The following is a 24,416-nucleotide window of genomic DNA, read 5'->3' on the forward strand; positions in this document are numbered from 1 at the left end:
GAAAGAGAGGGAACGACGTTCAGATCAACAATGTTACTTTCATTCGCACGTCATTTGTTCCGCTGAGTAAACACTTAGCCCGTTAACAAGCAAGAAGCTACGCGATGCTGCTGAAGTTTCCGTGAGAGATATGGAGATACAATTATCGCATAGAAAATGAAAAGAAACGAGACAAGCAGTCACTCTCCCGCTGCTCCCCGTCGTCGCGTTCGTTCCGGAGCAATAACGCCGGGCGAGCCATCGAATCGAGCCGCGTAGACCTGCAAGCGATCGGCCAACTTTCACTGACAACTCCTTAGGCTCGCCGCCGTGGTTTCGAGTCATTCACAGTCATTCCGCGACTTCAGCAGACCGCGGTAACGCCGCTCGTATTCCTCCTCCTCGTTGGAAGCGCGCGACCCTCGCACGGAACACCGGCCGTTCTAAAGTGTGTACCTGGTGATTAATCCGCAATTGTGTGTGCAACGCGTCCGCAGGTCCCGGCGCCTTGAATCCCGCCACCTCGCGATCCTCGTCAGCGGTCTCTCTCGTCCGAGAACGAACTGATTCGTGTGTCCCTTGCGTGACGCGCAGTGATCTTCTCTCGGCGTCTCCGACGTTTTCCTCCCTGGATCGATCAATAAAAAAAGAGGAAGAGAGAGAGAGAGAGAATGAGAATGTGCGAAAATATTCGGCGCGAATACGTGCATGTAATCGCCGGCCGCTGAGTTACGATCCGTGGATTTCGATTCGCATGTGAATTCCGATTTACACGAGAGAGAGAGAGAGCGCAATTTTCCGGCCACCGGGGACAGGCATTCGCGGATTGACCGTTTGTTTCCGGTCCGTTTGCAATATCGCCCGGTCGAGATCTCGCGCTCCGCAGTGATTCGGCCCGGGCGTCTTCGCGCCGTCGTCGGATCAGCGTCGTGGATTCGCCACAATTGCGACGTTGCATTCGCGCAGGGAGCCTGGGAAATAGGTCCCGAAGTAGATCCACGCCGTTCGGCCGCGGTGCGTTACGATTCGCTCGTGGGAAAGGGCGGTGGAGAGATAGATAGGTAGACATATTTTTGTTCGTTCTGCGCGCTCTCTGGGAAAATTCTCTTCAAACGCGAATAGACACAAATGAAAACTAATTAGATCCAGAAAGTTAATGTCACAATGGTGGAATGTATACAAAAGAAAATTAAGTAAGAATAAATGAGTGGTGCAAAGAGGTGATGATACAGAAAAATACTGCATACAAATACAAAATGCTACATTTGAGTAAATATTACTTGTTTCAAATATTTTGTGAGTTTCTACACAGAGAGGTACACGGAGAAAAAGGTTACCTTGGATTTAGTATGTTTGACTCGGATTTGTTTAATTTAAATAACATAATTTAATGACAAATATGATTTTGTTTGAATGAAAATGTCGTTTCAGCAAAATTATGTTGTTTGATGAAAAAAGTATTATTTAAAGGAAATAATATTTCATTTCCAATAAAAAAATTTATTTGGTTTTATATTAAATATTGTTTCATCGAAATAAACAAGTTCTTTAATATTTTTTTAATGTAGTGTTACTTATTTCAAATAATTTATTGTTTACGACAACCATTATAATGTTTGGATGAAGATACAAAAGAAATGTGTTCTCTGACATAAAGATATACAAAAGAAAGATCAGCGAAAACAAGCAAGCACAAGGGACCGATAACCAACTAAAGCCAGCTAATATCTCACGCAAAGAAGAGAGAGAGAGAGAGGGGGGCAAAAGTCTCATGATCGCGTTCTGCGTTTCCTCGCTGCGCCATGTTTCTCGTAAGAGGGAAACAGAAGGAGAGAATTCTCGTTACGAGCGCCGGCCGTTTCCGCGATTCGGTGCTAAAAGTTTATTCGGCGATACAAAGAAATCGCCGGCATTACTCGGCGGCGGCAACGGCGGCCTCGCTCTCGGGCGGCTTTGTTGCCGCGAATGAAAGTAAGACGGACGTCGTAAGAGGATTTAGCTTTATTGCCACGGAGTAAGACGGAGTTCGAAGAAAGTGGAAGTTAACGGAGAGTGAGAGTCTTCTCTCTTTCTCTCTCTGCTCTATCCCTCGCTCTCTCTTTTTCTCGAGTCGCGAGCTTTCAGTATCGGATGGTCGCACCGAACGCGGTCCCAGAGACAGGTATTTGCGCGGACGGCGCGTACGAGTGATCGCATACCTTTGAAAAATCAGGTTAAGGCGAAGCCACTCGTAGCCGAGTCGCGATTATGACCGCGCTCCGTACGTTTTACGCAATGGTGATCGTCGAAATCCACGGCGATGTCTGCGCGATACGATGTCCTATATGGCCCCACGTGATGTATAATAATTAGTCGTGTTGTGCTTCGACACGCGCTTATGTAACGGGATATTATTAGTTGCACTCGGAGACGTGTGGAGTTTCTTACCGCACACGCCTTCCTACGAAATCTAGTTCTGTACACACGTACTTTCGCTTCTTAATCACGAGGTGACGGTACTGACAATGTCGACTCGGTAGATCTGAAATGACCACTCGGCGATTTCGTATTTTCCAGATGTAATCTGAATCCGTCTACGGTGAATTTACATGTTACCTTGTCAGACGCGCGTCTGAAAACTGTCCGAAGGTTCGCAACGAATCGGTGGACTCGACTCTAGTCGCTCGTCCCGTGAGACGAGGAAGAAAGAGTAAAAAGAAAAGGTCAACATGGACACGAGCACGGTACGATTAGTGATATTCTTGGGCATGTTTCTGGTCTTCGCCGGCGATTATAGCGCATTGATCTCCACGATTTTCGGTAAAGCGGCGGACGGGAATGCAACCGACGCCGGCAAAGGGCCATCCGAGGTTGGCCTTAAGAAGCCTTACGATGATATTCTTTTGAAGAAAGATGCGGATAAGAATAACGGTAAGAACAGGATGTGAAAGCCCGGCGTGAAAAATTCATACACGCGATGTTCAGTTCCCTCGCGTTTGTGAGAAAATCTAAAACTATGTTACGCTGAAAAATAAAAATTGGAGATTAAATTAATTGTGAGAAATTAAAAATTATAAGTTAAATTCATTGGAAATTAATTCAAAAACTGGAGAGATTTGATACGTGAAACAGCAACCTCCGCAAAATAAAATTAGAATAGTACTAATACTATTCTAATCTCTCATATTTTTAAAGATATTAATCATGTTATACGGTAAACAATTTTGTGTTAAAAATGGTCCACTGAAATTTTTATGTTACTTTAACGTGGGAAATATGTTAAAAAATACATGTTAAGAAATACATGTTAAATTAACATACGTTCACCTTGTTAAAGAAATGCCAAAATTCCAGGAGCGTTTTGAACACAAAATTGCTTATCATGTAGGCATGAATATTCATCTGGCGACAGTAACGAGATTTTGAATGGATACTTGATCCGAATTTGCGTAAGATATCCTTGCATGCGAGCCGCTTAATGTTTTCTCCGCCGCAACTACCTATTGTTACGTAAAACTACGGATACATAAGACTCGCATGTTAAACGTATCGTACGCGCTCAAGCAAACATATACGCGTGCATTATCATTATGCTGCTTACCATCGTCGATGAAAAGAAGAACATGATAAAAAATACGTTATCACCGATTTTCCCGCAGTTGCCTTACGTCGTACGAAGTTGATAGCGACGATCAAGACCGCTTGTCTACCGAAGTTGATATGCGAGCTCTCCTCGTCCGTCCATCAGGACCAGCTGAGTGAGATGGAGCGATCCCTTTTGAATCTCATAAGGTATAAAAGTAGCGCTAGTTTTACGTTCTGTCGTTTCGGTCGCCTCTTCTTGTTCACATGTATCACAAACAGATAAGTAGGCAGTTTCATAGATATATAGATAGGTAGATATACCTATCTATATAGGTATACCTATCTATAGATATACCTATCTATATAGGTAGATATACCTATCTATATATCTATGAAACTGCCTACTTATCTGTTTGTGATACACGTAGATATACCTACAGATAGACGAATTTATTAAGGATCAGATAAGCAGGGAAGAAAAAGAAAAGAAGATGCGCACGATACACAGAGAAAAAGATTTCTTTAGATTTAATAAAATTTCTTCGATTGAAATAAATTTCGCTTTTGGAACAAAGCGAACAAAGGAATGTTTGATTCAACAAACAAGATTTTGATTTCTCAAATCTTTATTTCTAAATATCTCTACGTTAAATAACGTATTTCTTTTATATTTTTATCCGAACGTTACAATAGTTATCACAAGCAGTAAATTTTTTGAAAGAAGTAACGCACTATGTTAGAAAAATATTAAAGAACTTCTTTGTTTCAGCGGAACAATATTTAATACATAACGAAAACAAATTTATTTTATTGAAAACGAAATATTATTTTCTATTATTCGAAATATCAATTTTCTCCAAATAATACTGTTTTCTTCTATCAAACAGCATGGCTTATTTCAGTGAAACAATAATATTTATATTTAAACCATGACATTTGATATTAAATTATGTTGTTTATATTGAACGAACAAACCTAAGTCAAACGAACACGTACACTAAATCTAAAAAAAATATTTTTCTCTGCGCAGATTTAGATATATAGATAGATAAATTTATTAAGGATTAAGTAGAGATATATGGCAAAGTAGGAAGGAAGCGAGAGAGAAATGAAGACGGAGATGCGCACGGTAGATTCCGTTGCCGGTGTTTTCTAATAGTAAACAGTACTTTTTTAATTAACACGACACGTCGGCACGCTCGATGTAGTAAGCCGAGAATCTACTTTCATCATCGAGGCTGTTGCACTCGAACGTTACTTTCACAACTTTCGATTCGACTCCGATCTTCCGCCGCTAAACGGCGTCACGTACGTCGACCCTGAGCATAAATTCCGCTTTGAGATGTATCATAGATTCGCGCGTGAAATACGCAGGCGTGAACGCCCGGACCGATTGAAATTTCACGCGCGATCAAGGCGCGCCGCGAAGATCGATGATTTCGCGGGATACAAGTGGCTGGGAAGAATTTTTTTCCCCTTTTCTCTTTTTTTTTCCGCGCGCGCGCGCGCGATGAAAGCTCGATCGAGCTCGCATTGTGCGCGCCCACACGTTTCGCAATTTTCACTCACCGCGACCGAAACGGTAACACACGCTTCCACGCGGCGCGATTGTACAGGGCGTTTCGAAAAACGTGCGACGCGGTCTTCGGCGTTCTCGTGTCGAACACGACGCGACGCAACGTGACGTTTCTCTCGCTCGCTCGCCTGCCGGAAAATTGGATGCCGGCGGTAAATGCGTGCGTGCGCGCGTATTTTGCAATTTTCGTTTACGATCGACGGTAAAACGCGGCGAGGCGGCCACGCTCGGTGCACGCGCGCGTTGCGTTATGCGGATAACGCGAAGAATTATACCGCGAATTCGTGCGCCGTTTTACGTCCTGATTAAAAGCGAAGTTATGTTAAAGCGCGTTCCCGTTGGAAAATCGGGAAATGCTCTCTCTGCACCCCTCCCCACCCGTTTCAACGGGTTAGCCGATGAAATCGGACATTCGACCGGCTGCATTCTGTCGTGCAGGCGCGCGTTGGAGGAGATTCCGCGCGACGAGCACGGAAATTTCTAGCCTGGACGTATTAATTATATATTCATATGTGTGTCGAATCGCAGCCGCAACGACATTCTCTCTCTCTCTCTCTCTCTCTCTCTCTTGACCATCGCTGAATATCGAATACCAGCTTGTTCGAAAAAAGCGAGTGGCGCGGGCATTATCGAAACGTCAGCGCATTAATAACTCGTCCGGTGAGACCGCGAATTATCATACATACGGATTGTTCCCCGCTCGAAAATATTAAAGCGTGTTTTCCCGAACATCTTGTTCAGTTGGTTGTTAATGTGATTCAAGTCTTATCAGGTGTGCATTGTTCGGGCTCGCAAACACGCGCAAGGTAGATTCGACGATTGCTTTCGTATTGATTTGTCGTCGTCGTGTTAACGACGCAGATGATTACGAAATGATGCAGATACGAAGTATCTGCACAAATTACCATCATCGGATTTTCAATTCCGCTAACGTAAAATTTCCTTCTCTCGACTCGGTTGAAAACCTTTCACTTTTGTACGAAGTCTTAAGAAAAGAAATTAGAAAAAACTAGAAAGTAACTGTCGAGGCAATTTTTTTCGCTTCTCCTGAGAGCTTCCGCTTTCGCACACGCGGGGCGTCATTTATCTCTGTCAATATATAAAACCTATTCGTTATTAGATACTGACGCATGTGGACAAAATATGTCAATGTTGTGAAATTACTTCGAGTTTTCGAGTCGCGGCGAATGAAAGTTCGCCGAGCCTTACGTAAGTCCGGTCCGAAAAAGGAGCCACCATCTCTCTCACCGTTGTCCGGAGATAAACCGTAAGCACGGACGCGAGCACTTTCCTTTTCGCGGATTATCCAATCCGCGGCACTTTCTCCCGTGTCATGACCGCCGCGCGCTTCGCATCTGTCGGCATTCCCCGACGCTCGCTTCCTGCGAAACGTTCCTCGGCGCGAACGATCGACGGTCATGTGCCCGGATTCGCCTGCAGCGGCTAGTAGAAAGCGGTGAGTTATTCCCGATCACGGTAATATTCGCGTCATTCGCGCGGCTGGAAGGATAACGGGGCGAGGGGAAGAAGAGGGACCCGTTCATTGCCGTGAACCCGGCACGACTATCGGCTACATTTCCGTTCTGGAAGCGCGTGTACAAAACCTTTGCATTATTCATAAGCGCGGGGTGATCCCCGTTGAAATGCACGTTATGCACGTGAGCAAATCAGCTCAATAATGTGCGTATTTTTTTCTGTCGGCAGTGCGCCGAGGAAACACTTAAAAATTCACCCGTGGGATACAAGGTTTACTTCACGGAGAAGTAATTTCACGGAAATAAACTAAGTGAGGCTTATTTAAGTAAGATTTGAATAAAGCTTACTTCTATGAAATGAATCTAATCTCCCACGAATAAGTTTTCAAATACTTCCCTTCGGTGTGCGCCCTCTTCTTTTCACGCGGTAGGGGACGTTCGGCATTCCTCTCGCGACATAGTTTCATAAGTTTCTATTAATAGTGCAAGTTTTTTTTAACGTTTCCTGCCATCTCGACGATGTTGGCCTGAATGTGATAATTCCACGAACTGGTTGGCGAGGGATAAATAAGTAATGACGAATAAAACGGAGTGGGGAGCGAAGATGGTGAGTTGCGGTGTAGAAAATCGCGAAAAATCGATATAGGCACACTCGCGTGAGGAGAAGCTCGTGAGCGAATCGTCGTTGTATCCCGGACATAAATCGGATCGACTTGGAGCAGTTTGGAGTGGCGGGCGGGGAATAAAAGTCTTGTATTTATTACGGCCGTGAAATAAATTTCACTCTCGCCCGGCGTGTTAAACGATAACGACGTCAACGAACAGTAAAACGAATCGACGCAGAAAAGCGAGTTCCATTAGAAAGTATAATGAACCAACGCGACGGCATTGTCGCGACGTGTAGCGCTTTCCTGTTTTCGTTTTAAATACACGATATTTCTTCACACCACATTGCACCCTCGTTACAAGTTACGCGCGCGCCCGCGTGTAATTATAGTAAAATAAATTTAATGCCTCGCACGATTTACATGGCAAGAAGAGAGTAAGAGGGGGAGAAATAGAAAGACAGGCAGGACCACATTTCGCACGCGATAAAATCAGATAATACTTTCTATATTTTCTAGTGTCCGTAAAGCTATTTAGAACGCAAATTTCGAGCATAGCCGCGCGCTATCTCGCGTTTGTTCACCGGCTTCTCGACGAGAAGGCGTACGTCCTCCCGAGGATGAAAGAAAGAGAGTGAGAGAGAAAATCGTGCTAGGAGCTTCGCGTCGCGGTTAATGTCCCGGAAGGATCCGAGCTTTATATTTACTTTTATGCCTGCGTAAACGCCGGCCCATACTGACGCATTCCGCTCTCGATTTTTATCGGCGCCGATCGCTCCAGGTTAAACCGATCAAGATGGAGAGGCTAAAAAGCCGTTTTGCGTTTATTCGTTATATCCCAGTCCCTCCCCTCCTCCCCCGATCCCTCGCTTCTCCATTCGAAGTCGTAAAGCGGGAAGAAGGGCTTCCTCCGTTATGAGAGAGAGAGAGAGAGAGAGAGAGAGAAAGGAAGACGTTCTCTCCGCGTGAGCCATGCGTGACGGAACTGCTGGCGCTTTTATTATACTCTTCCGACAGGCCGAACGAAATCCTCCTTGAAAATTCAGCGCGCGAAATCTGTTCGGTGTCGGTGGGATCGCAACGATTTTTTTTAGGCGACTAATCGTCGGCGATTCTCGCGGACGATCGGCGCGTCCGTCGATTTTCCAGTTCCCACGTGGAGTATCCCCGGCAGGAAGTGGGTCTTGCGGAAAACGGCGTGTGGGAATCTCCGCAGAGAAGTTATAGGAGCTTTGGAGTTCAAACGTTGATGATTCACCTCGCGCCTTCTAGCCAACTACCGCCGATAAATAGTAATATTTCCGATCGCGCCGGCACCTGCGAATCATCGCTCGAAGACCGGCAGATCGACGGATCGATCGGTCGATACGTATATTCCTGAAGAAAAATTTAACAAAATTTAAAGAGCGGGACGTCTTGAAAAGTCACAATCCCGAAAACGGAATTAATAATAAAATAATAATAAATTAAACAGACGGTAAAATTATAATGAAAATAGCTATAACAATGCAGTAATACAAAATATATGAGAAATTATTCGTTATTCAATTGTATCGCATATAATATCGTACTTTTAAATATTGATGGTGATTCATTATTCCGAAAACCGGAAAAATTCGAATATCGAGACAATCTCCCGAAATATTGAAAGAAGCCTTTAACTTTGTGAGACAACTTCATTTTCTTCCAATATTTCGGGCTATTGTTTCGGTATTCAGTTTTCGGGACTGTGATTTCTCGGGATGTTATCCCACTTTTGAAATTTCAGGATTTTGATTTTTCGGGATTAAGCATGTCGACCAATCAATCCCCGCGACGTGTGCGTAACGTTGACGCAAGAAGCCCCAAGGTTACGACGGATCGCGAACGGGACGACGGGAGTCGCGGGATTTCTTTCTTCCTTTCTTTCTTTGCCGGACTTCTCAATGGAAATGCAAATGCAACGGGCACGTTGAGGCGAAGGAAAGGCGTGCCCCGTACGCCTGTGCTGTGGCTTTTTGCGGGGTGTAACCGGATTTTAAGCGTTCAGCGCTGCATTCACCGTCGATATCGAAAGTAAAAGGCGACTCGCCTTGTGCTAGTTTTTATATATCCGCCATCGGCGACCGCTTTATCATCGTCAATCGCTTCGACATTTAGCCGTTCGTGCAGCGCTTCGTCGGGTGGATTCTTGCCGTATTATGATGCCAGATATATATATTTTATTCTACCATGAAGCTCTCGCTTGCCTTTTCGCCCCTTGGCATTCGCGACCTCAAGCTGGAGGAGGTTAACTGATCCGCGTGAAAACACATACGCACAGCTAAGCTTCGACAAAACTTTCACATTTGCCGGGCTAAAATCTATTCGAGCCAAAAAACATTATTATTCCTCCACAGTGAGAATTTAGCGAGAATATCCTGCATTCGGTGCCAGTTGGCTTCGTAACAAATTTATATTTAAGTTAATATTGTTTTCATTGTTAATATATTGTTTTAATATTTAATTGTATTTAAATTAAATATTAAAATTGACGTTAGTATTTGTAATACACGCAAGAAATTGCACATATGACTAACTATTATGTCAATTTGACAGTCGGACGCGTCACATCATAAGGACTACCGAGTCCCCGGCTTGGCAAATGCTGAAAGCTCCGTTGAAGCTCGACGTAGTGTCGCGCGCAATTAACCAAGAGCCCTGTCGCACTGATGGGGAGTTAACGAGCTTGCAGATGGTCAGCTCGCGAAATTCGCCGCGCTAATGGATCGCACCTTGACGTTGCTGCTTTCAGGGACACGAGTCTGAGCACGATGGCGGAGGTGCCCTCGAGGTATCACTTCGCGGCTCATATGGGTCAACTGATCTCCGGTGTGGAGGGTCAGGGCTGCCATAACTTTTACCCGACGTGTCCACTGGCGCGCACCAACGTGCTCAACATGATGAAGAAGGTCCGCCTACGCTGAAACGATCGAGCCGAAAGCTCGACTCGGAAGTCGCGTCCGACGACGGCCGACGACTTCTGGACCTGTGATATCGCGGATCGCTCTGCCTTCTCGAAGAGATCCGAGGACTCGCGCCAGCGACACGCATACACACACACACACACACACACACACACGTGCGCGCGAGCTTCCGTCGAAATGGAAGGGGAGATAAAAACTACGGAGTAACGCGATGTTTCGCGAAACTCGAGATGTGCTTTTTCGGTCGCGACAGGGAATTCTAGTTTGCGAATTGGGACTCCGGACTCCTACGAGAGACCGTACAGTGCCGGAAATGATATTGAAATGATGATTACTCGCGTATCTGATCCACGTTTACCGACGACATTCTGAAACCATATAATCATAATCCGCGAATGTAAATATCCCTACACGTTATGTCAGCGACTCTCTGCTATATTCTTTCCTCCGATTAACTTATTCGTTAAAAAGTAAAAAAAAAAAACAAGAAATAAAAGATTAATGAACGAAATAACAAACGCACGCACATTTGCTCTTAACGATACTGTTTATTTATTTCGCAATGAGCATTATCGCATCTCGCTCACGCACTCACCCTTTGATAAAACACGATTCCGTCGCTCCTGCGCGATTCAAGAGTTCCACGTAATGCGTACGTACATATACGCACACACGCGCACGCATATCTGTTAAATCGCACGTTATTGTCACCGTACTTTTTTATAAGCAAAAATAACAAATACATTTTTTTACACATGAAAAGCCTGTTGACCGATTATTGTGATACATACTCGACCGTCATTCCGTGTATGTGACACCCGAAATTGTGCGCCTTCGTAAGAAAGCGAGCCTCGGTAAGGTACTTTGCCAAATTATCAGAACTGGCGATCTCCGCCCCAAAGCGGGGATCTCCTTTTCTCCCTCGGCTGTTTTAATACCATAGTATGTACTTCCTCCCCGACGTAATTCGCCGCGCTGCGCCGCTTGCCCACTCGGGGGGAAGGGGGGAGAAACGCGCGAAAATTATTGCGATAATCGCCGGCGTCTTTATCGACTTAAACCCGATGCCAAGTACCGTTGGAGCGGACGTTTCCCAACGAGCCGTGCGATCGTAAACGAGATCGTGCCAAGAGTCTCGGTCAGCAGTTAGGACCTCTTCGCGATACGCGATGCGAAACGGAACGTAACGCCGATGAGACCGAAAGCAAGCGCATCCTCCCCGCGCGCCACCGTAGCCACCCCTCCCGGAGGCGCAGCCAGCGAGCATTCGGGATCCTTGCGAAAATCGTCGCGCGATAACTCCCCTGCGAGTTTATCGGCGTTCCTCACATCGCTGCCAACTCCGGTCGCGTGATCCGCAGTCGCGATTCCTTCGCGAATTCGGATCCCGGCGGTGTGCCGCGTCGCAGCCGAAGCGGAAAATTCTCCCAAGTACCCTCCATCTAATAAATGATAATAATAATAATCTCTATTAATGGGAAGCACCGTTTAATATATACATATATATATATATATATATATATATAATTAAAGCAAGAATGTATCGAAGGAGTTCGGTGAAAAGAGAAAATTACGAAATCTATTAAATATGTAAATAATGATGAGAATATAATAATAATTGAAGATCATGAAATCGCACGCAGTATACATCCCAAACTAATCTCGGTTCCCGTGATGTGCAAGTAGGGCGGGTGAAACTGGAGGAAAAAAGTCATGTACCATTTTGCGATATTTGCAATAGTTAGTGCGGAATGAATTATATTGCCTGAGCTGAATGAACGCACGGGAAGACCGGACATTGTATAAAGAAAGATGGCTTACCTCGGAAGATCTAGAAACAACGCATGCGTAAAATTGATAAATAAACGCTTGAGGCCCTTTACTCGTCGCTTTGTGTTCTCCAATGTATCGAGAGCTCATGAAAGTCGACGAGGCGCATTTCCAATCTGTCTTCATGCGAGAACGGCGTACGCACCGAATGGAAACAAGGACGGGAGTAATTAGTAATTCGCTTTGTACCAACGTCGATACCGACAGGCGCGTGATTGCGTACGCTAGATTTCGCAATTGTCCCGAAGATTTCACCACAAGATACACGCGACGCATCTTTTAACACGCCCTCCCCCCGATTACGCACGTGCACGCGTAACGTCGTGGCATTGTGCATCGCATGCATGATTTATCTACCGGGTGTCAAGGCAGCCGTAAGTGGAACGATAGTAGCGCGGATAAAGAGCGAGGAAAACCTCTCCCCCGTCGCGGCGCGCGCGCGGGCTAATGCGCGTTAATTGCTCCCCGCATCGTGCGTGGCGCAATCAAGATGCATCTGGGAGAACTACCTGTATCGTTATACGCGAGAGTTAACACCTCGGCGATCTCTCCTAAGCCGACCGGCGATCGCGATTCGGCTTTCGAAATCGGCGAGATACGGGGAATCCCGCCGGCCGACTTTTCTTTCGAAATAAATACTTTCGTGTGTAAACTCCGATTGCAATTTACCTCGAGAAATTTCCAAACCGGCGACAGAGCGACACGTCGACACAGCTTCTCCGGCGGCGGCGATCTTGCCGGAAACTCTCCGGATCGTCGTCGTGTCGGCGGTATGAGGAAACCCTTGTACGTAGAGCGTACCGAATGTCGCAACACGAAATTCACCGTCGTCGTTGGGTCGAAGCGAAGTCGGACGGGAAGGGGCGATCACTTTCTCTCGCGCCGGCACCAACGACGTCGGCTTCTGGCGCCTCGAGGAACATTCAGCAATAAGTTTTTACCAAAGCAGCAACCAGCCGTCGGTGCGTCCCCGCGTTCCCGAGCCCGGTGCGCCGAAATTGCGCGCGGTACGTCGGTGAAACTCAGCTGCGAGAGCGCCCCGAACGCTCTCGCGCTCCCTAAACGCTTATTAATTTCGGACAAGTGCAGCGGCGTTGCGCGTTACGTGTTACGCAACGTTCGGGTGGTTCGCACGGTTACGGTAACGTCGGCGATTTGTAGGCGCGAACCATCCGACGATTCGCTACGTGAAGTGCGTGACTGAGGATCCCGTAGACGAGTGAGGGAGGGGGAGAAAGAGAGTTCTCTTTGGATCTCTCGAGGAAATGTTTCCTCAGTTTGCAGTATCAGACACGTGCTCGTGACGCGCAGTGCGATCCACGCGATCCCTCGACGGTGCATGTTCGCTCTTGATTCTCCGGTCTCTTCTTTCTTTCAGCCGAACCGGTTGCGCTAAGTGAAGAACTGTACATTGAAGTGCACGAAGCGTACGTACGCACGAATAAAAGGAATCAAATCAATTGGCCATGATGATACAACTGAAATTTAGCTGACAGACCTGGTTTTTAGCCGCGGGAGATAAAAAGTAGGTACAGGCACAAAAGGAATTAAATAAGTCAACTAAGTTTCAGTTGTATCATATGGAGCTAGCTAGTTTTGAAGATAGTTTTTAGCCGTGGAAGCTACTTCTCTTCTTCCGTGTGAGATTCCCACACGCTTCGGTGTGCGTGCACTTCTTGAATTAGTGCAGCCAGTTAAAAGAAGAAAAAAAACTAATTATCATTCAGCTCTTATTTATTCGGTATTATTCTGCCGGGGTTACTAAATAATCGGCTAATTGGATACGGCTCGCGGATGGTTCGTCTGTAAACGCACGGAGTCACTCTCGCGAAAAATCGCTGTTTCGCGTGCGCCGGAGGTGGTTTCCCTGCTCCGAGCGGAAACGACCGAGAAAGTCGCGCGACGACAAACGGGGGGAGACATTCACGGCGTTGTGCCGGAAGTTAAATGTCGAGGCCTCGCGCCGGTTTCGCAGCAGTCCCGCGGTAGCTCGCCCGCTCTTACGTTAATTAACGAATGCCGCAGATCCGCCGCGCATAATGCAGCTGCCACGGACTGTCGTGCTCTTTGGCTGTTGCCTTCTAGCGTTGACTCTCGTGACGGCGGCGCCCAGTCCGCAGGAGCCGATCTTCCATCTTCCGTTGCAGCTAGTTGGCTTTCCGGTGATTATAGCGGCCGTAAGAATCACCAACTTCCTCAAGAAACTCGCGTATTCCTTGAATCCAGGTAACGCGTGCGCTGGACAATTTGCCTCCTGATAATTCGCTTCGTGAAAATAATAGACATTCATTCACTTATTTATAAATAGCACATATTTATAAAGAGTAAAGAGTGATATATATATGATACGGTTCTTGCTTGGTTTAACTAAAGAGAAAAAGAATATTGAATCTTTGAGTAGTTGGTAAAAAAATAATCCCTGCTTCGGTTTTCAAAGACCCGATATTCTTTTTCCTTTTTGTCAAAATGAAATATAGTCGAATATATATTTTATATAGAATATTATTATATAAATGTGATAGGTTAGATTAGAGATACTTAAGATGAATTTAGATTGGAAGAGAACTGATAAGACAGAGATAGATAGGCAAATAGATAGATAGATGAATTTATTATGCTGCTTGAGAGAGAGAGAGAGAGAGAGGGAAGCGCAAGATGCATGCGTAAAATTGACGGGGTCAATCGACGAGGTCATATCGCCGCGCGCATCGCGTTTCTCATTGTAAAACCACCAAACGACTCCCACGCAACGCAAGAGAATCCGCTTTCCGTGTTACTGTCGCTATCGCGCGCGCGCGCGCTTCCGTGTCCGCATATCACTCGGCGGAAAATTCTCACCGGCGATTGTGGTCCGTCAGCCGTGAAAAGCAAACATGTATCGCGCATAGGTTATTCTCCTTTCGCGCGGTAACCTGCAAGAACACACTAACCGAATCGGTTGGCAGCGAGAGCGAAAGTGTTCCACTTATTGCAACTTCCCTCTCAGATCACGGAGGCGTGTAACTACTTTGTAATTGCTCGGCGAGCTTGCTCGCCGTTAAGCGGGCAAACGTGCCAAGAATCACTCGTTTCGCAGGTCAAGATCACTGTTATTAAAGCTAAAGGATTTGCAGCGGTTAGAGCGGGAGAAAGAAAGAGGCGCGCTAATTGATAAACAACGTGTTAATATTCATCAGCACGCTCGTGAAAACGGCTCGTTTCACCGGTTTCACACGCCGGGGAGAAATTCGTGCGAAAATCTAGGACGTCGGGTGAACGACGTTATCAAAAGTCGATCACGAGGAAACGAGGTCGCGACGAAGAGTTCTGCGAATCGTCCCCAAAGGTACTCTCTTTAAATTCCCAGATACTTACGTCAGTCGGACAAAACGGGCGCCCCCTTTGATACACGACGAGGAGATCTTGGACGTCGGTCACATCGAGAAGAGGCTGGTGACCGAGCTCGGGAATAACTTCTGCGTCTACGAGAGGATCTGTGCCAAATACGCGGATCGAACCCTTCAGAGGAGAAGTCGGGAACGCGCTCTCGATTGGAACGAAGTGTTCAGGTACGATTGCCATCAATCGACGTCGATCTCGATGTCGTTCAGGGTTGCCGCCCTTTCTTTGGACAGAAATCGAGACTTCCAATTACCTGGGGGAGGGTAGGTTTGGCAAAATTTTTTTAACCCTTTGCACTCGAGGGCTCCGGAGCGGAGTCATTTAAAATTTGTCTTCAAACTCGAGGGCTCCGCTATGGAGACAATGCAAATAACTTTCAGTTCATAACATAAGGACAAAGACAAATCGTAAAAACTATTGTGTATAGGATATTCCGCTCTTGCTATTTGCATTTGAGTTTGAAGAGTTTGAAGACAAATTTTAAATGGCTCCGCTTCGGAGCCCTCGAGTGCAAAGGGTTAAGTATGCACAGCATACGTTTTTATCTTTCTATTAATATATAACACACTAATAGCATCTGAAAATAAAATGATCAGAACGAAGCAATTTATAAACATGAAAAGATAAATTACAGTAAAATGAAGTATTACAAACACAATATAATATTAATACTTCATATTTATACATGAAAACGTTTAAAATAATAATCAAAAATTTATGTTAGCGAAATATAAAAAAATTAAATTTACTTTTGCTTCCACGTATACTCTTTATTGCTTTGAGCAATTATTATTATATATTCAGCGATTACGCCATTTTGTCGGGACGTAGAACGAATATCGATAAGTCGGGACGGGTGGCAACTTTGGTGTCGCTGATCTCGCGACCTGAAGCGAGAAGGACTCGGTGACGGTGTTAGATAAGTCGTTGAGAAAATATAAATATCGGGAAAGCGAGAAGTTTTTTAGTTAATTAATTCATTCTAATTACAATATGATAAACCGCGAGCTGCGAGATCGAGATCGATCGATTGCACGAAAGAGAGAGAGAGAGAGAGAGAGAGTGAGTCGCGGCGGTCGATTTCCTTCGCGATGCAACTTTCCCGCGATCGCGTTACACAACTACGACCCCGAAGTTCACGGCTGGAGGAATCTGTGCCTCGAAAAACAGGTTTTACATGGATACAGCACTACGGTCGATTAGGAAACACACAATCCGTGAGGGTTTTTATTAGCGGGTTCATTAGAGCGGTGTAAGCCGCCGTTCCATTTATGCGGTGATACGTGACCCTTGTTGAGCAGTATTTTACTCGTTCTTGCAAGACTCCGTGGTGCCATTCGTAATTACTGCCACTTCTGATTAGAGTCGAGATAGAGGCTGTGCGCGAACGGCTTTCCGTTAAGAAACGGGTATGATCCGATAAGCAAAAGCGGTTTCCCCCGAATGAGCTCGCCGAGTTCGCTTTTTCGATCGAAATTTCGAAGGAGTTTCGTTATTTTTGTCTTCTTCGCCGGAACATGGAATCCCGGTAATTAAGCGCCGAAATAGAAGTACAGAAAAAAGGCGGAAAAGAAAAGAGAAACTCAGACATTCCCGAATCGTTCTAGATTCCAGTACGATATTAACCCTTCGTTGGCGCACATGAAAAAGGCAATAATAATAATAATTTTTGATATATGAGTGCAAAACGATGGGTGAAAATACGAAGAGCGAGACGCACCCCGATCGCGGCCCGATGACATTCCTTCGTGCGTGTCTGAAGGACTGCGAGAAGGCAAGACTGGCTAATTGGGAAGGATGAAGTGGCGATCTATAAAGGACATTAGGTGCGACGTCTAATCGTTCGGTCGGACAATCGTGTCGTGTCGTGACGCGCCGTGAAATCGCCGCTAGTCGCGGCGATCCACGCCTACGAGGAATCCCTAAAAGGAAGTGCAGCGCCCAGAGATGCTCTCTCTCTCTCTCTCAATAACGGTGGAGCATTTCCTCCTTCTCCCTCTCCTGCCTCTTCGCCACCCTTTCACTTCCTCATTCATCAGGCAGTCGAGCGCATTGGAAGATATAATGGAAATTCCGGCTACCGGCGCTCTCTACCAACTCGTCCTCGCTCTTCCTTGCGGTGGGACTTATACTAAATTCAGTTGTAAGTAACACTGGGAGCAGATAGCCTTTAATGGCGCCTCCACGGGCGCCTAATGCATCCTGATAACTACTGCATCCTCCTGTCGCACTTCTCGTCCTGGCCTCCTCGCGATCATCCGTCCATCCATTCGTCCGCTCTTCCTGCTCGACTCGGGTCGGCTACTGCTACGTGTCCAGGAAAATGCAGAGAAAGAGAGGGAGAGAGAGACCTTTTACGATTGCTCCTGCGTCATCCAACTCGTGGGTTTGAAGACCTGTCGGCTTATCTCTAGGACTTCCTAATGCCCCGCGGCTCGAGATAGCGAGCACGTGTCGCCGTGTCTGTCGACGACGCACGATGCATCTCTCGAGGCGCGTATTTCGTGCCAGGCCTCCTCTTCCTCCTCGTGTTCCTTCTCCACCGCCTCCTTCGCCGGTTCCTTCTCGTCACCTGCGGGCGCCTCACATAGGCGAGCACGCATGGTGATGAGGGAGACGAGAGACAGCCTCGGCGGGGCGGACCGCGGAGATAGATAAATTGGAGATCGGGTACTGGCGGCAACTACCGTCTAGACGGGCTTAACCGACCATGGATGAGGGACGAAGCTGTCCCGAGATCGTCCTGGGCGCCTCGGTGGCTGCAGGCTCGGGGAGAGCGATCGGTGACAGAAGGATCGTAGGTGAAGTGGCGTCGTTAGAAATTAGGAATCCATTTGGACGGTACACGGTGAGGCCGTGTCCGGCCACGGACGCGATAAAGCGTTGTTCGTTCGTGCGATGTTCTCGGGCTGCTACGCGGAGTAAAATTTACGCAACATCCAAATGCACGCTTTGACGCGTAAAAAAATATATACTGGAAAAAAGATTTGATAATAACCATTGAGCTGGGTCATAGTTACTAAATGCTTTGGTGAAGTAGCTTCAACTAAATGCTAAGGCAAACATAATACCAAATAATGTGTATTAACAAATAACCTTAGCAAGGCTTAGTATTTGTTACCAAAGTTTAGTAATTATTACTTATTGGTCTGTGATAAGTACCATCAGAACTATTTGTTAAATCATGTTGTTTAGTAATAATTACTACATTGTGCAAGCGATATTAAGAATTATCAAATGATTTAGTGATAGTTTCCAAATGTTTTGGTAATTGTTCAAACTAATTGGTTATTATTATAAAATTTTTTAATATTATATACCAAACAATTTAATTGATGCAACTTCTTCAAGAATATTTTGCTAATTATTATGTGATTATTATCAAACAGCAATTATTACCACTCGATATTAATTACCAAATATTGCACTGAAACGCTCGACCAAACATATTTATCAACTATTACGAGATTTTTGTTTAGCGTATATCAATATTAGCGTATATCAATATTATTATATTATATATACGTTGATATATAACATTCATATAACGTTATATTTGATATAACGTTAAAATAACGTTATATTTGATGACATATTTAATATAAAAAAATATATCTCGTATAACCCGCGTAAGTTTTGCTTTTGACAGGAGGGTAGGCCACGTGATTTCATTTTATTTTTGATAATTTTCATTTTCCGAAGTCAATTTCAAGCGATCTCTCGCGATTTGCGTGCATCGATATCGGCGCGAGAGATGAAGTGATAATAATTTTTCGTGTGCGTTGCAATTTTACAGCGAGTACAAATCATCGCCCGACCCGATGAAGGAGAATTACTTACTGAGCGTCTTTCTGGGGGACGTTATTGGCAGCCCGAAGCTGTGTCATTTACTAGCGAAGAGAGGAAGAGGCTGCGATAATGCTATCCTGTCGGATTAGTCGGCTCGCTCCAGTCTCCGCGTAGGTTGTGAATACTTCGATGCCATGGATGTGTTTATTCGCGATTACAGAATAAGTTGTTAGTCTATCCGTAGTTGGTCATAGGATGAGATAATGTACATATTTCGCGTGCTCTTTGTGCAGCTCGATCACGTTCGTTTGCGCGTTGATTGCACGGGAGACGACATGTCTCGGGTTGTTAAATAATTCTCATTGTTATCAATTGACAAATATTTATGTCTATGTCTAGATTGCAATTTATTTTAACGAGGTGTTAACAAATATCAAGAAAATGAAGCTATCGAAAAAAGAGAGGGATCCATAAGCGCGGTGTGACGGAGGGTCTACGTGAAATCGAATAAAATTTAATTGGAGGTAGAAGAAACTATTTTAAGAATTATGGACGGCTTTAAAGAGAACTTTCTTTCTCTCATTTCCCGGTCGTCTCTCTCATTTTTTTTCCTCTATCTTTCTTTCTTTCTCCTAGGCATATCGATTTCTCTGATTCTCCGATACGCTCGTCCATGACATAAATAAGCGACTCGCGCGGTGTGATACACCGTTATACACTCCGAGTTTTATTTCGCAAAAATAAACCGCTTGACATTTAGGGAGGCGTATACGCTCGAACTTGCTTATTTTTGAAGAGCTCTTGCGAAAACTGTGCCGTTCCTCGTACGGTTCTTCGCCCATTCAGGCGCGCAACGAACACACACGCGTGTACGCACACGCGTTCGAGCGTAGGCATAGGCACGAAAGTGTACACACGGAGTGAGAGTCGCCCGCAATGACGTCGCTTCCAACCCACGTCTTTCCGATCGAACGGATAAACGGAGGATCAACTCCGAGGAAAGTTTCAGTTGGCACGGGAACCGAGACCGGCGACGTGATCGTTTACGTTAAAAAGACCAAGTCACCGTAACTGTAAGCAACAAATCAAACCCGATGCGTTAAGTTCGTCTTCGAGTGCGTCGCGAACGTGTTTTTCAGAATGCGTTGAGAAATCCTCGGCGAAGAGGCACAGCGGCGTTAGGTAACGTAATATCCCAATATGGCGAACGTTATACTCAATAGTACATTAAAAAAAATAACGTTATCGGACTTTTGTATTTTTTCCGTCAAATTTTCAAGGGAAGCCTGTAGTAGGTAATCTTTGGAGAAATAAAAGATACATTTTCACAGTTTCTCCCCCCGTACACAAAATGACGAGAAATTTTATCCTCGTCTGGTGCATCTCGTACTTATATTTCAAAACGGACGCCGGTAAACCGTCGCGATACCTCGAAGAGTTGCTTGACGATGGCCGGTGCAACTTCGACGCTTCTCTAACTTACAACGTGACGGATCTGTTACGGTAAGTGTGACAAAATATCCCGGTAAAATATTTAAGCAGAAACACACATTTCAGTGGAGAGATATCGCTGTTTCGAATTAACACAGTAATTTTATTTAATCTTTTATTGTTTTATTCTTAGTCTTATCTTATTTAGTCTTATTTTTTATTTAATTGTAATTAAATAATATAAAATGAACACACTGTATATATCGCTTGATTTCACTTATTAAATTTTGTTTAATTCATTATTGCTATTAATTGATCGCATAGGTGTATGAGCGTGTTCATGATCGGTCTTTCGGCTGAAGATAACGTTCGGACGCTAAGACAGCCGAGCGAATCGAATCCGTTGGCTTACAGAGAAAATCCGTACGAGTTGTCTCTCGGGAACGTAGTCTCGAATTTGTTTAGCAACGGAATTCCGTCGGTACGTATCCCGCAGGATACCTTCCGTATCCTGGACGTGTTTGCCGCGATGGAATTTCTCAGGATCGATCGTTGACGTATGGTGAATATTTTGCAGATTAACGACTACTTTCCGTTAGATCCCGCCGCCGGTCAATATCAATTAGACCGGCCGGTTGCACCGGCCGATCCGCTCGGTCAATTCGGCGGGCTCGGGGCGAATCTCTACGACGCCCTATCGTCGATCTCTCGCTACGATGATTCCAAGTGCGTGTCCAGAATACTCTGCGAAATGGCGAGCGGCCGGCCACCCGGAGAATACAAGCAAGCGTCGTCGTCGTCCTCGTCGTCATATCTGGGCGATCTCGGAAGAAACGCTCTCTCTCAGTGCGTATTTTCGCGAATGCGTCACGTGAAATAACGTTAACGTAAACAATAGCATAGCAATAACCTAAGAGTAACATAATAATAACACCACAATAAAAATAACGATAATGATAATAAATGACACATCTGAAGTCGTGTCTCACGGGAGAAGGAAAAAAAAAGAAGAATCAATTAACAAATTAAGGCGTCCGTCAATCAGGCCCGAGAGTTTCGTCACGTTTTTTCTCGTTTACGTCTTCCAGATGGCTCGTCGGCTTGGACGTGGCGGGGACGTCTCCGATGTTGAATTTCGCGCGAGCCGCCGCGCTGGGTTACAGCAGCTGGGGCGATCCGGCCGCGTGTTACCGCGCTTTCCCGAGGTGTCCGCGTAATCCCGACAAACTGCTGCATTATCTGAACAATCACAACGGCGGATTCTTCCGGTTCTTCGGCGGATACGGTCGCGGCGGTAACCCACAGCAGTCTTACGCGTCGCAAGGTAGATAGACAAGGATAGACGAGGACGGTCTGAGAGAAGGAAGGGAAGAGAGAGAGGAGACGGTATCGTAGATTTGTCGTGGCGAGGCTGACGTTGAAATGTAAGCTTTTCCACAAATTAAATCGCTCGTCGCTCGACAGGCAATTCGAAATTCCTCCGAGGGAGGAAACGGAAAGCCCTGCCTCCGGGCTACGCCGGCGCGGTGGCTGATCGCACCGGAACGGGCGAGCTGAAGTTCGACGTCCCCGTTTTGAGCGCTCAGCGAGATTACGGAAAAAGCTCCTTCCAGAAAGAAAATATATCGGAGAGCTCGAGGCGGGTAGTGTTCCCGGTTCACGAGGAGCCGAGCGAGGATCGCCCATCGGGAGACAGGATCCCTAAATCCTCATCGGGATACGAGAGCACCGACGCGAATGCGTCCTCGCGAAACAACCCGCCGTTCTTCTTCCCGCAGGTCTGATTAGTGCTCGGTTAACAAATAAAGTTATGTATAATTAAGCTTCTTTCGATCGATTCCTTCAGAGTCGAATCTTTAGCGCAATTTTCGAAGTCGGAATTAATTTCGAGTTGAGATGAGCCTCATAATTGCAACAATAATTTATGAATGAACTAAATTGTATCAGGCTCTCAAGATATACAAGAAACATAGAAAAGCCAATAAAGCTTATCGAGCTTGTATTCATATCGTTAATATTAATAATCCCCAAATATTCCCACAACTATTAATTGAATAATTAATTCAGCATTAATTGATTGAACGTTGCAAAAAATACTGCCTCCTAACTGAGAGAATTAATTAATACAGGATTAATTAATTCATTCATAGTTTGTTGGAATATTTGAGAGTTATTAATAGTAATAAATGGGATACACAGGCTGATCGTGGAAGATATGTTCCTCGCGTGCGTTTGAAAAGTCTGAATAAGTCGGGCACGTGCATTTACACTTTCCAATACATTACCCTCTCACAGAAAAATTTAATAAAATTTGTACCAACCGCGCTTGGCTCTTACTGGCTTTTCTATGTGTGATTGTAATGATCTAGGATTTCATTTCAATTGATAAAGTACGCGATGCCGCATTGATCAAGAATGCAACTTTCGAAATATCTTCCAGGACTCAGAAGATCCAGACATCCGTGTGTCACGTTTCGCTCCTTATCTGTCGGACTCGGAATCTCGTACCGAATTCCACTTTCCACGTTGACGATCGATCTTACTCTGCGGATGGAACACACTCGATGTTTCACGGTATTGATGATGTTAATCCGAGTTCTCGCACAGGAAGTGGCTTGTTACATTTTATTTATTAAAGTGATCGATCTCGCGCGAGGTCTACAGCGAGGAAAGATGAATTAATTTTAACTGTGTACCGTTCAATACGCAGGTGTCATAAAGTATTTATAAACTAACGGATGAGTATCTCTTCAGTTTTGTGTTTCGATGCGTCTTGCACGCACATTTTACCTGTCCTTTTCTCTCTCTCTCTTTCTCTCTCTTCCGCCGGACCGCCTGGTATTCGGCAGCCCGAGTAGCTCGACAAGCAAACGCGTTCACATAAGCGCAGGGAGAAAAATCGCCCGTTCTTTTTTTTTTTTATTTTTAATATTCCGTATTCGTCTATTCAGCATTACACGGTTATATATGTACTTCTCATCCATTACATTGCGCCGTTGACACGCGCATACCCCGGCGGAATACCAGAAATTGCCGACTCGACGAGAAATTCAACGTCGATGTCGATAGACAAGCATCGACGTGCATTCTACGTGCCGAAGCATATTCTACCCTCGCTGATGCAGGGGATTCTCCACTCGCCCGCAGCACCTTTTCTCGTAATGGCTGCTTCCGCGCCCCCTCCGGACCGATCGCGATATATCGATATGTAGATAGCGTTAAAATAGCGCAACGTTAGAACCAATTAATATCGGTATATTTTAAATGATAGACATAGAACGAATTAGTATCAGTGCGCTGGGCGGTTCGTTGAACCCTACCGGCGGGTGTGGACATTTCTTCGTGGCTTGAAATTTTACGTGATCTTGAGACACATTAGACCTTAAATTAAATACGTTAGAAAATCTTAAATCGCATCAGATAGAAAAAAAATGAGTCTTAAATCAAGAATGGATATTTTCATATATAAGCAAGAATATTATAATCTTTTTGGAAGATTTTTAGTCTTGATATATTTGAATTTGTATTTATGCAAGTATCACTTGAACTCAAGTCAAGACTAAAATTCTTGACTTCAGATTATTTTGTTTCCATGTAGACGATCCCAAAAGTTAAATTACATCGGAATTAGAAGGAAAGGCTCTCGGGTGTGCAATAAACGAAGCGACCGAGAGATCGATGAGAAATCTCGAGTCACAATTAGACACACGTGCAACACACCAACAGTCACAGTCGGAATAATTTACGTAGCGACGATTACGAGACGCCGCGTGTGCGATTTCCGAAATTATGAGTTATTCCCAATGCACGCCCACGAAGAGCTTGGTGTCTTCGGGGGGGG

The 24,416-nt window shown here is 45.2% G+C and overlaps 3 protein-coding genes across 3 annotated transcripts; all 3 read left to right on the top strand.

The window, feature by feature from the left end:
- Positions 1 to 353: 353 nt before the first annotated feature.
- Positions 354 to 10,872, top strand: LOC106744354. The gene is made up of 4 exons (XM_014619039.1): positions 354 to 427; positions 2,536 to 2,889; positions 3,618 to 3,750; positions 9,973 to 10,872. Exons 2-4 carry the CDS (start codon positions 2,688 to 2,690, stop codon positions 10,142 to 10,144), a joined length of 507 nt encoding a protein of 168 aa, XP_014474525.1. The 5' UTR covers positions 354 to 427; positions 2,536 to 2,687; the 3' UTR covers positions 10,145 to 10,872.
- A 3,141-nt stretch (positions 10,873 to 14,013) lies between these two features.
- Positions 14,014 to 19,293, top strand: LOC106744359. Its single transcript, XM_014619044.1, has 3 exons — positions 14,014 to 14,200; positions 15,321 to 15,522; positions 19,152 to 19,293. Exons 1-3 carry the CDS (start codon positions 14,014 to 14,016, stop codon positions 19,291 to 19,293), a joined length of 531 nt encoding a protein of 176 aa, XP_014474530.1.
- Positions 19,294 to 20,165: 872 nt separating this feature from the next.
- On the top strand, positions 20,166 to 23,237 carry LOC106744356. Its single transcript, XM_014619040.1, has 7 exons — positions 20,166 to 20,326; positions 20,476 to 20,647; positions 20,900 to 21,056; positions 21,153 to 21,421; positions 21,664 to 21,899; positions 22,040 to 22,353; positions 23,016 to 23,237. Exons 2-7 carry the CDS (start codon positions 20,496 to 20,498, stop codon positions 23,103 to 23,105), a joined length of 1,218 nt encoding a protein of 405 aa, XP_014474526.1. The 5' UTR covers positions 20,166 to 20,326; positions 20,476 to 20,495; the 3' UTR covers positions 23,106 to 23,237.
- Positions 23,238 to 24,416: the final 1,179 nt, after the last annotated feature.

This window comes from Dinoponera quadriceps, unplaced genomic scaffold (assembly GCF_001313825.1).
Source record: "Dinoponera quadriceps isolate SergipeBrazil2010 unplaced genomic scaffold, ASM131382v1 scaffold777, whole genome shotgun sequence".
Taxonomy (NCBI): domain Eukaryota; kingdom Metazoa; phylum Arthropoda; class Insecta; order Hymenoptera; family Formicidae; genus Dinoponera; species Dinoponera quadriceps.